General features: G+C 39.4%; 1 protein-coding gene across 2 annotated transcripts in view; it reads right to left on the bottom strand.

Moving 5' to 3' along the window:
• Positions 1–12,857, bottom strand: part of TARS3 (threonyl-tRNA synthetase 3) — a 72,124-nt gene that overhangs the window by 4,239 nt on the left and 55,028 nt on the right. For both annotated transcript variants that reach the window (XM_081831547.1, XM_081831546.1), the window contains one exon: positions 2,491–2,595. In XM_081831547.1, coding sequence (XP_081687673.1) covers positions 2,491–2,595 — 105 coding nt within the window. The remainder of the gene's footprint in view (positions 1–2,490; positions 2,596–12,857) is intronic.

Below are 12,857 nucleotides of genomic sequence, written 5' to 3'. Positions count from 1 at the left end.
GAGTTCTGTAAGATGCTGCCATTGAGGAATACTGAGTAAAGGGTATGCTGGACCTTTCTCCATGATTTCTTACCACTACATGTGAATCTACAATTATCTCAAAATGAAATTAAAAAAAAAAAGATGGGAAGTTGGGTATAAGCAATGTTTAATGCGGGAAATACTTCTTCATCAGTACTTTGTCTGAAGGTGAAAGGAAATGCCGTGGGCACTACCTGGCGGCACCTTATGAACACTTAGAAATTTATTCTTAAATTACAAAAGCAAAATAACGCATATGATAAAAGTAATAATACGTATAATAAAACACGGGAATACAGTGGATAAAGTGAAAAGTAAGCATTTCCTTTTGAGTTCTGTCCTCACCCCATCCCCAGGGGAGCCACATTTTAACAATTTCTATTTTGAGCTCTTGGAGAGGTGTCCACCACAACTCTGGCAGGCGTCTGAACTCTGGATAAATGGATTGCACAGCCTGTGCCCTAAGTCTGCACGGTGAGGGACAGCCCATTGAGTGCACAGCACCATCTTCTGTCTCCCACTCCATCTCCTGATTCCACTAGTTCTTTTTAGTTTTTCTAGCACATTCACTGCCACCACTCTCGGGCGAGACACCACCATCTCTTACCTACATTAAACTATTTAAAACAGGATCAACCGGAAAGAAATGTCAACGTGTTAACTCATACTTAGGTAGCATGCATGTTCTTTTGGCTTATCTGTAACTTTAACAGCTTGGACAACCCATGATACCTAAGTACATTTCTCTAAGATCACAAATCAAACTTCAGGGATGTACACAGACTCTAGCTACCCAGGACCTCTTAGAGACCCTCTGCTTGGGGAATTTCCCACCTTGTAGTGCCTGCTGAGAAATTTGCTTTCCCCAGCTGCCCTAGACATGTTCGAGTCCAGGCACGTGATCTGGCATGTACAAGCATGGTGCACGGATTTGGGACAGAGCAGCACCTGGGGGGAGGTACTACATGGAATCAATTCTGGCAGGGGTGGTGTGGAGACATGGAGCTCTGGGGGAGACCTGTGGGTCAACAATGGGAGCGCCCCAGGGTCAACAATGGGAGCTGCAGGGACTGTGCCCATCGACAGCAGCACAGAACTAAATCACAACTAAACTGCGTGAGCAGATCTCAGTCAATTTCTTCAAAATGAGATGGGAGACAAAGATGTCACACATGGTTGCTGGGCTGCAGCATTTCCACCTCCACTGGATGCGCCATCACAAGATGGATCATCTGCCACCTGGTGCCTTGACTGCCAGTAAGGCCAGTTGCTTCTGGGGGCACAGTAATACTAGCAAATCCCACCACGTCAGCTCAGCACCTTCCTTCTTTTGCTAAAAAAAAAAAAAAAAAATTTACTTCCATGGTCAGAAGCATTATCGTGTTTCTGACCATTGAAGCCCAGTAAGTATTTACATGGTGCTGTTGACAGATGCATGGGAGGAAGGAAGAGCTAAGCAAATTCCAGAACTGATATCTTCTCCAGTGAGGACAAGTCACTGGCCCTTGCATGATGAGAAGGACCCAGAAAGCTGACTGTTCCCCAGGATTATGGTTCCACAGGAGGGACCAGGACTGAACCCTACTGATGGCAGATTGAGGCCTCAGAAGAGGCACTGCCAGAAGGAACGTGGGGAGGCCCATGTTGTTGAGCCCGTATCCCCGAGTGGCCACTTTGTTTGTGAACCACGGAGCAGCCACTGGGGGAAGAATGAAGCTGATGGTAACCACAGAATGGGTCCTCCTGTATTTGAATCTTTAAAAACACCCAACAGTGAGGGTTTGGGGTGGGTGACGTCACCATCATGGCCCATTCTGAGTGATGATCCATGTTCCTCCCCCTCATATCTACTTGTCATCTATTTCCAATCTAATTACTTCTAGGTCTCTGACCTTGTGGCCAAAGCAGTCACCAGAGCCCAGGCATGGCTGTAACTCCATATGTCTGGCCATTTTTCCTTCCAAGGAAAGAGGACTATGAGATGTACTCAAATTCCTGCACTCAGGGGCATTTCCCTTCCACACTTCTCCCCATTAGGTTTGTGCCAAAGTATTTTTCAGAGCCATTTGTGAACCAGGTTTACGTGTTTTTCTCCCCATGTTGATTGGGCACCCCCAGGAGGTGAACAACAAGGGTTGAAGGAGGGATGGCCATTCAGCAAGGGGTTGAACTGTACTCCCAGGATCACCAGACGCAACCAGATCTTTAAAGGACTTGAAATAGGTGAAAAGATAACTCTTCAATTCTACTGCATTCCCCAAAAGGTAAATGATACAGTTTTAGGTTGTGCTGCTTTTGTCTTCTTTGTTTTGGTTTCCTGACATGGCAGATTCAATAAGAATTGATTCCTTGCTATTTGGATACTTGCTAGTTATAAGGCAAGAGCCACCAATTTTTTCGCAATAATCCTATCTTGTTCAAAATGTTCAAAATGATAGACATACAGCTTTTCTTTTCCATATCACTTACCATTTCCCCCCATAGTTTTCTGAGAGGATGGCTATCATTCGTTCCACTGACCCCAAAATGGCTCGATGAATGATCACAGGGTTCCTCTTATCGTCTCCATCCTTACTAAAAAATGAAAATTATAGATTTATGTATTCTCTTAAGATTCAATAATAACTTTATCTTCTTGCCTTCTATTTAAAAGTTATTTTCCTGAACTAGGAAAAACAACAGATTCCTTATAAATCATCTTTAAGCATATAATGTGCTATGTATTAGAAATAATAATACAAACCAAGGGAAAATGAAATATGTAGGAAAAAGCCAGGTAATATTAGAACACTATTTCTACTATAAGTCTACTGATTATCTTTGATTCTAAACTATTGGCTGTGATCAGTTTACTAATATTGATGGGCAATCTTGCAAATTATAATTTTTTTAAAAATTAACTTTATTTTGAACTATGGCTTACTTCACCAGTACTATGTTGAACAATTGTCAGACACTGAAGAAATAAAGAAAATGGATTTGTTTCTAAATTCTCATTTTCTCAGGGCACCTGAGTGGTGTAGTCGGTTGAGGGACTGACTCTTGGTTTCGGCTCAGTTGATGATCTCGGGGTGTTGGGATGGAGCCCCAGGTCAGGCACTGTACTCAGCAGGGAGCCTGCTTGAGATTCTCTCTCTCCCTGTCCTTCTGCTCCCCCCACCCCCGCACTCTCTCTGTCTCTAAAATAAGTAAATCTTAAAAAAATAGATTTTAAATTCTCATTTTCTCATAAACACTAAAGATGAATCATGGGATGAATTCTTTTGTGAGTTATAAAGATAGAAAATGAAATTTAAAAAAAAACTTGTACTGCTGTAATTAGTTAAGCTGAATGTCATTTTACATGTTTAATGATTGCTTATATTTCTAATTTTTCTTCAATTGCCTACTGTGCCTCTTGTCCATTGTCTATTGGGAATGCGGGAGTAATTAATTTTTTTTTTAAAGATTTTATTTATTTATTTGAGAGAGAGTGAGAGAGAGAAAGAGCACAAGAGGGGGGAGCGGGAGAGGGAGAAGCAGACTCCGTGCTGAGCAGGGAGCCCGATGCGGGACTTGATCCTGGCACTCCAGGATCATGACCTGAGCTGAAGGCAGTCGCTTAACCAACTGAGCCACCCAGGCGCCCGAGTAATTAATTTTTATACATATATGTGAAAAAGTGTCTATATATAGTATACACATATACACACACACACACACACACACACATATATATATATACAGTAAACAAATATATGAAGACATATTAAGGAAATTAACTCCTTTTCTAATGTGGGAAATTGAAAATACTTCTTCCAAGCACATTTATTTACTTGTCCTTTGCCTGTTTTGGTACTATCTTTTCTATCATAAGTTTTTAATTTTGGACAAGTCAAGGCTGTCTTTCTCTCTCTCTCTTTTTAAATTTTTATTTATTTATGAGAGAGAGAGAAAGACAGCAAGAGAAAGCATGAGCAGAGGGGAGGGACACAGGGCAAGGGAGAAACAGACTTCCCACCAAACAGGGTGCCCCATGTGGGGCTCGATCCCAGTACCCCAAGATCATGACCTGCGCTGAAGGCAGATGCTTAACTAACAGCCACCCAGGCACCCAAAGCTGTCTTTTTCTTTATGAATTTTAACAGTAATGTTATATAAAGAAAGAACTTTCTCCAACATAATAGAGATATTCAATATATTTTCTTCTACTACTTTGGATTTTTAAAAATTCCAGTGTAGTTAACATACAGTGTTATATTAGTTTCAGGCGTACAATATAGTGATTCAATAATTCCATATATTACTCAGTGCTCATAATGACAAGTGTACCCTTAACCCCCTTCACCTTTTCACACATCCCCCCACCCACCACCCCTCTGGTAACCATCTGTTTGTTCTCTAATAATTAAGAGTCTGTTTTTTGGTTAGTCTCTTTTTCTTCCTTTGTTCATTTGTTTTGTTTCCACATATGAGTGAAATCATACGGTATTTGTCTTTCTCTGACTGGCTTATTTTGCTTAGCATTATACTCTCTGGCTATACCCAGGTTGTTGCAAACGGCAAGATCTCATCCCCTTTTATGGCTGAGTAATATTCCATTGTAATATATACAGCACATCTTCTTCATCCATTCATCTATTGATGGACAACTGGGCTGCTTCCATAGTTTGGCTATTGCAAGTAATTCTGCAATAAACATAGGGGTGCATATATCCTTTCAAATTAGTGTTTTTGTATTCTTTGGGTAAATACCCAGTAGCGTGCTTACTGGATCACAGGGTAGTCCTATTTTTAATTTTTTGAGGACCCTCCACGCTGTCTTCCAGAGTGGCTGCACCAGCTTGCATTCCTACCAACAGTGGAGGAGTGTCCCCTTTCTCTACATCCCCACCGTTTGTTGTTGATTTTAGCCATTCTGACAGGTGTGAGGTGACACCTCATTGTGATTTTGATTTGCATTTCCCTGATGGTGAGTGATATTTAGCAACTTTTCAGGTGTCTGTTGGCCATATGGATGGCTTCTTTGGAGAAATGTCTGTTCATGTCTGCCCATTTTTAATTGGATTATTTGTGGTTTTTTGTATTGAGTTGTATAAGTTCTTTATATATTTTGGATACTAACCCTTTATCGGATGTGTCATTTGCAAATATCTTCTCCCAGTCAGTAGGTTGTCTTTTAGTTTTGTTGATTGTTTCCTTCACTAGGCAAAAACTTTTTATTTTGATGTAGTCCCAATAGTTCGTTTTTGCTTTTGTTTTCCTTGCCTCAGGAGACATATCTAGAAAGATGTTGTTATGGCCAATGTCAGAAAAACTACTGCCTGTGTTCTCTCCTAGGATTTTTATTGTTTCATGTCTCACATTTAGGTCCTTAAGTGATTTGGAGTTTATATTTCTGTATGGTGTAAGAAAGTGGTCCAATTTCATTCTTTTGCAGGTAGCTGTCCAGTTTTCTCAACACCATTTGTTGAAGACACTGTCCTTTTCCCATTGCATATCTTTGCCTCCTTTGTCAAAAATTAATTGACCGTGTAATTGTGGGTTTATTTCTGGGATTTCTATTCTGTTCCACTGATCTGTGTGTCTATTTTTGTGCCAATACCATACTGTTTTGATTACTCCAGCTTTGTAATATAACCTAAAATCTGGATTTGTGATGCCTCCAGCTTTGTTTTTATTTTTCAAGATTGCTTTGGCTATTCAGCGTCTTTTGTGGTTCCATACAAATTTTAGGATTGTTTGTTCTAGCTCTGTGAAAAATGCTGGTGGTATTTTGATAGGGACTGCATTCAGTGTGCAGATTGCCTTGGGTAACATGGACATTTTAACATTTGTTCTTCCAATCCATGAGCATGATATGTCTTTCCATTTGTTTGTGTTGCCTTCAATTTCTTTCATCAATGTTTCATAGTTTTCAGAGTACAGGTGTTTCACCTTCTTTGTTAAGTTTATTCCTAGGTATTTTTTTATTTTTGGTGTAACTATAAACGGGATTGTCTTCTTAATTTCTCTTTCTGCTGCTTCATTATTGATGTACAGAAAGGCAACAGATTTCTGTACATTGATATTGTATCCTGTGACTGTTCTAGTTCTAGTAATGTTTTGGTGGTCTTTAGGGTTTTCTCTAGGTAGTATCATGTCAGTACTACTTTAATGAATTTTTTAAAAATAGTTTATCCAGCTATAATTAATTTTTGTATCTAGTGTGCAATCTAGAATTTCACATTTTCCCTCCAAAGGGACAGCCCAGCCAATTGTCCCAATGTCATTTATTGAACCCGCCCCCTCCCCACAGGTTTGAAATGCCTCATTTCCCATGTACTATATCCTCACATAAGTCTCTATCTGGATGGTATTGCTTCATTCATATATAGCACTATTTTTTATTTGAAAAATTTAACATGTACAATTTGTGGTGAAGACTCTTTAAAACATTTATATCTACTTTTTTTTTTTAAAGATTTTCTTTATTTGACAGAGAGAGAGAGAGCGAGAGCAGGCACACAAGCAGGGAGAGTGGGTGAGGGAGAAGCAGGCTTCCTGTGGAGCAGGGAGCCCATTGGAGGGCTCGATCCCAGGACCCTGGGATCATGACCTGAGCCGAAGGCAGACACTTAACCTACTGAGCCACCCAGACATCCCTATGTCTACTTTCAAGAATAATTTTTTAAAATTGTGTTAAGAAATACAGTATTACCAGTACTTTAAAAACCTCTCATGCACCCCTCCTCAGTCATATTCCCCTTCCTCCCATCATTGCTTTTCTTGGGGGTTTTACTACCACTGAGTTTCTAAGAAAACCAACAAGCAACACACACTGTGTAGCTGTGTAATGCTGGGGTGGGACCACCAGTGGTGAGGGGAAGACTCCTTAAAGAAGAAGCCCTAACGAGTTTAGAATGAAGTAATAAACTCTTTGGTTTCCCTGAGACTTTACAGGAGCCCCTTCCACGGGAGTCAGCATGAGTCCAGGGGAACACAGGTTCACCACGGTCCAGGCACCTGGCAGCAGCTGGTGTGGACCAGGTTCAGGTCATCCCACAGTAGGGCAGCCAGGGAAGTGGCCATCGGTACTCTCTGCTTCTAAGATCTTCAGCAATCTCTAAACCTCAAGAGGTGGGGGCAGAGCAGAGTGCCTTGGGTTCTTCTCACAGTGTTTTGATTACATATTTAGATGAGTATTTTTGGATATCTCTCCTATGAACCTTATTTCTTTGGTTTTGGGACTGTCTTGTTTTCTTAAAACAAAAGACGGCTCTGTTTGCTAATCTCTGTTCTTTTATTTTTAAAACATTTTATTAGAGAACATGAAACATATAGAAAAGTAAAGAGACTAGTATAATGAACTCCCACATAACCCTCTCTCAGCTTCACCCAAATGTCAACTCACAGCTAATTTTATTTGATCTGAATGCAACCCATTCCTGACACTATCCACTGCTCCCATTGAAAGCCTCATGAAAATGTTCCTGGTATTTGTTCCTAAAGTCCACTGGTCAAATTCCTTAAATAGACATGAAACTTTGATGACATGTACCTTACACTTAATGATTCCCTCCTTCCCTTCCAAAAAAAGATGGAAAAAACAAATTATGACTGTTAACTGTAATGAAGTGAGTTACCCCAAGATCTGTGCATAATTTTCTCAGAAACATAAATTTCACATTATTGCAATAAATGTTATATACTATGCTTACAAATTTCTCGTAAGAAATTTGTATCTAAAAATATTAGCTAGCTACTATTAAAATATACACATACAAGGCAAACAAACAAATAAAAACAGAGAAATCCATTCATTAGAGTCACTTCAAACATTAAAATTGGATATCATCATTGCCAATCATTTCTGCTAAGAGCCATTACAACCTGACTGCAGGCCAAATCCTATCTAGATCCCACAGAAAGCTCTGGGGTGGGGGTAGGTAGCTGAGTCCTGTCCTGCTCAGATACAAAGAAATAATTCATTCTATAAAATAATCAGTATGGTATACTCCTGAATGTTACATAACATTGTTTTTCTATAGGGAATGAAAGAGAAGCAGGATGATTCTTTCACAGGCCCCCAGGTACCAGAAATTTCTGTCCCATCATTTCTATCAAAAGAACTAAAATCAGGTCTAGCCTTAAGAAGGGCAAATAGTGACATAACCTATATGCACACATCTATACATTCAGATAAACATTAGAATTAATGCCAGCATCCCCAAAAATAATCCCAGTGGATTTTGTTGGCATTACATTAGATTTATAGATAAATCTGAAGAGAATTAATATCTTCTGAATATTGATTCTTCCCATTCCAAGAGTGTGGTATGAATTTTCATTTAAACAACTCTTTTTTCTTAAATTCCACATATGAGTGAGATTATATGATATCTGTCTTTCCCTGACTGATTTATTTCACTTAGCATAATACACTCTAGCTCCATCCACATCATTGCAAATGGCAGGATTTCATTCCTTTTGATGGCTGAATACAAGAAAGAAACAGACGAACATATGGGAAGGGGGAAAGAAAAAAAGGGAGAGAGAGAAACAAGCCATAAGTGACTCTTAATGACAGAAAACAAACTGAGGGTTGATGGAGGGAGGAGGGTGGGGGATGCGCTAGATGGGCGATAGGTATTAAGGAGGGCACTTGTCATGTTGAGCACTCTGTGTTGATGTAAGTAATGAATCACTGAATTCTACTCCTGAAACGAATACTGCACTGTATGTTAAATAACAAAATTTAAATTAAGAAAACCACACACACAAAATAAATAAACAATGCTTTTTTAATAGTTTTTGATAAAATTTTATGGCGTATATTCCATATAAATATTATACATTTATAATTCTTGTTAAGTTTACTCCTAGGTATTTTACTTCAGTATTGTTGCTTCTGAAATGTTTTTTCCCCACTGCATTTCCTAGCAGGTTATTGCTAATATATATGAAAGCAAATTGATTTCTGCATTTTGACCTTACTTAACTTTATCATTAGTTGCCATTTTTCTCCATTTGATTCTGGTAGATTTCAAGACATCTTAACATCTACAAGTAATAACAATTTTATCTTTTTACTTCAAATATTTGTACTCCCAGAACAATTCTAAGTAACAGTACAAACAGTAGGCATAATCCCCTTCTTTCCAAAAAAGTTGAGGTGTTCTTGTTATTTTCTAACAAATATTCTTTGTAATAGTAAGGAAATTTCTTTCATCTCACGTGTATGAGATGAGATTTCTCACATCTCACGTGAACTCGTGTTCATCTCACGAGTATGGATGTTAAATTTTGCTGATTGAATTTCAGCATTGTTGAATTTAATGAATGACAATAATATACTTTTTAATGCTGAACCAGCCCTGCTTTCTTAGAAAAAACCTTATTTGATCATGACGATGACCTTGATGCTCTTCTCTCCTTTTCCCTTCATATCTAAGCTATGAACAAATCACACTGGTTCTACCTTCAAAATATACCCAAAGTATCTCTTTAAAAAAAAATCTCTATTACTACCACCTTATTCTAACTGTCATCATCTCTTACCTGGCCTCCAGACCACTGCCTCCACTCTTGCTCTCCTACTCTGTTTTCTAACCAACACCTAGGATGGATGGATGGATGGATGGATGGATGGATGGATGGATGGATGGATGGACAAATGGAAAGAGGAATGGATGATGGATGGACGGACTGATAGACAGATGAATAGAGGATGGAAATTGCCTTAGCTGATCTGCTTCTCCTCCACATCCTCCTTGAATGCCCATTAATGCTCAAATTTTGTTGAATAAGTTGGGTCATTTCAGCATTAACAGAGTGCCATCACTCCTCATTCTTTTTGATCATTTTAGTAGGTTCCTGGGAAAAGATGGGTTTTGTAAACATGAGCTTAAGATACCATCTTTCCTAAAAGGTCCAAATTTATTTTTGAAAGGTCTGTGCTTTCTCCCTCATTCTCCTAAGCATTTTTATTATTTTCATGTGTTGATGTAACTCTCAATATGTAACACTTCGACTATTCCTTCAGCTCTTTAACTTATAACTCTTAGTGTAGCTCTGTAACTAGGAATCAAAACACAAGATAAAGAATACAAAATAAAAGATTTTTTGAGGCTTGGACACAAATTGAGATCAATCCATAAAATCATACTGGGAAAATGGTGGTTGTTCATTTATTATAAGAATTTTATTAGGGGGGTGCCTGGATGGCTCAGTTGTTAAGCGGCTGCCTTCCGCTCAGGTCATGGTCCCAGGGTCTGGGATCGAGCCCCACATCGGGCTCCCTGCTCGGCGGGAAGCCTGCTTCTCCCTCTCCCACTCCCCCTGCTTGTGTTCCCTCTCTATGTCTCTATCTGTCAAATAAATAAATAAAATCTTAAAAAAAAAAAAGAATCTTATTAAGAAGGGCTCTGGGTGGCTCAGCCAGTTAAGTGTCTGCCTTTGGCTCAGGTCATGATCTCAGGGTCCTGGGATCGAGTCCCACATCAGGCTCCCTTTTCGGTGGAGAGTCTGCTTCTCCTTCTGCCCCTCTCTCTCCCGCTCATGCACACTCTCTCTCTTGCAAAAATAAATAAATAAAATCTTTTTTAAAAAAAGAATCTTATTAGGAAAATATTCTATTAAAATTATTGGATTTGAAACATGCCAATAATTTTTCCTTTTTTGTCTTTATTAATGTTGAATGAAAGACAACTCAGGGCACGTGGGTGGCTCAGTTGGTTAAGCGTCTGCCTTTGGTTCAGGTCATGATCCCAGGGTCCTGGGATCGAGTTCTGCATTGGGCTCCCTGTTCTGCAGGGAGCCTGCTTTTCCCTCTGCCTTTGCCTCTCTCTCTCTCTCTCTCTGTCTCTCATGAATAAACAAATAAAACCTTTAAAAAAAAAAAGACAACTCAGCACATTATCTAATCAACACTATATCCAAAACTTAGACATGCTGGTAAGAGAAGAGTTTAAAGGGATGTTGTCATTTTGTCTAACTCAGATCAGGATGCTGGTTCCAGGCAAAATGGAGTAAGCATGCTCCATCCTAGTTCTCTCACTGAATACAAACATACATCCTGGAGAGAATGCATGGAACCAGCCATCCGAGAACTCTGAAAAGTAAATGGTGCCAGGTGGATTGCTAAAGGAGACCAGAATTTGAAGTACCACCAAACCAGCAGTCAGTTTCCTGTAACTTTGTCTTCCAGTATTGTGTGGCCTGATGGTCTGGACTAAAAGGCAGCCCCAAACCAAGAAGTATGCACCGGAAGCAGCTTCAAGAGAAATCCTCATTTCCTGGTCAGGAGTCAGAACAAATAACTCCTAAATTTCAGAAAGAGTACAGGCTGAGGAAATCCTAGGGTTTCTTTTTCTCTTTTTTCTGTTCTCTTCTGTCCAGCCCCCAGGCATTCCCACAGAGGCAGGGACTAAACTGGCACTTAAAACTCTAAGAAATGGGATCCTTCTCTCTGACCAGAAGAGCTATGGTCCCACATGTCAGGGATGAATCACAGTTGCTTTTTTTTTTTCTCTCTCTCTCACCTCCTGATGTTTGGTTTCTAGCACAGATACAGTCACAGAAAGAGCATGGAGAAGAGGGGGAGCTAAAGCCCCAGCTTTCTGGCCACAGGACTGTAAAAAGGTACCCTAGGGAATCAAAAGTGCCAGGGAAATCAGAGACAGGGAGTGCAATAGAGCTATCCCATAAAGCAGTGTATGAACTCACCCGGCCTCACCTCTGAACTGCAAATGCATAGGTCTGACCCTGAATAACACACACCAGGCTTGAGAACTGAACCGTGTATGGGACTTGGCCACTAGGTGGCACACACACAGGACACATCTGAATAGCACTACCAAGGCTTTGAAAACTGAACTCACATTGGAACCACAGCCCACAGAAGGCATGTTGGAAATTAAGGCCTGAACTTAATTAACCCTTCAAATCGACTGCTAAAAAAAAAAAAAGAAAGAAATCAACAATCTCTTTATGATTTAAACAAACCCAGCATCTCCTAATATTCAAACTGTCTGGGATGCAATCCAAAGCTACGTGGCATATCAATCACCAGGTAAATCTCAATAGGTAAGGGGAAAAGACAACAGATTCCAACAGTGAGATGACAAAGATGGTGGAATTACTGAAGACTATAAAACAGCTATTATAAGCATACTCCAAGTGAAGGTGAACACACTTGAAAGGACTAGAAAGATAAAAGTCTTAGAAAAGAAACTGTGAAACTAAAAAAATACAGTGATGGGAATGAACAAAATTCACTAGATGGACATGGCAGCAAAGGCGATGACAGAAAAGAGTCAGTGAATTTAAAGATTAAAGGTAAAGGTAAAAGGATAGGAAAACCCCAAACAAGCAAAAGGAAGAAAATAATAAAGAGCAGGTATCAATTAAATTAAAAACATAATAGAGAAAAATCAATGAAATTATAAGTCAGTTCTTTGAAAAGGTCAGTAAAATTGATGAACCTCTAGAAAAATTGACAAAGAAGAGAACAAAGATAGATATATTATGAATGAAAGAGAAGATATCACTACAGTCTCACAGAAATTAAAAGCATAATATGTGTAATACTATGAACACTCTGCATATAAATTCAACAACTTAATTGAATCAATTCCTTGAAAAGCACAAACTATCTCAATTTAACCAAAAAGAAATAGGTAACATAAACATCTTCTATCTCAATGAAAATGAACTCATAATTAAAAACCTTCCCAAAGGGGGCGGAGCAAGATGGCGGAGGAGTAGGAGACCTGGATTTCGTCTCCTCTCAGGAATTCAGCTGGATAGGGATCAAACCATTCTGAACACCTACAAACTCAACAGGAGATCGAAGAAAGGAATAGCAACAACTCTCT

Source organism: Leptonychotes weddellii, chromosome 9, assembly GCF_054177405.1.
Source record: "Leptonychotes weddellii isolate Sample4059 chromosome 9, ASM5417740v2, whole genome shotgun sequence".
Lineage (NCBI taxonomy): Eukaryota > Metazoa > Chordata > Mammalia > Carnivora > Phocidae > Leptonychotes > Leptonychotes weddellii.
The sequence above is the reverse complement of the archived record's forward strand: the minus strand, read 5'-3'. Positions and strand labels throughout refer to the sequence as shown.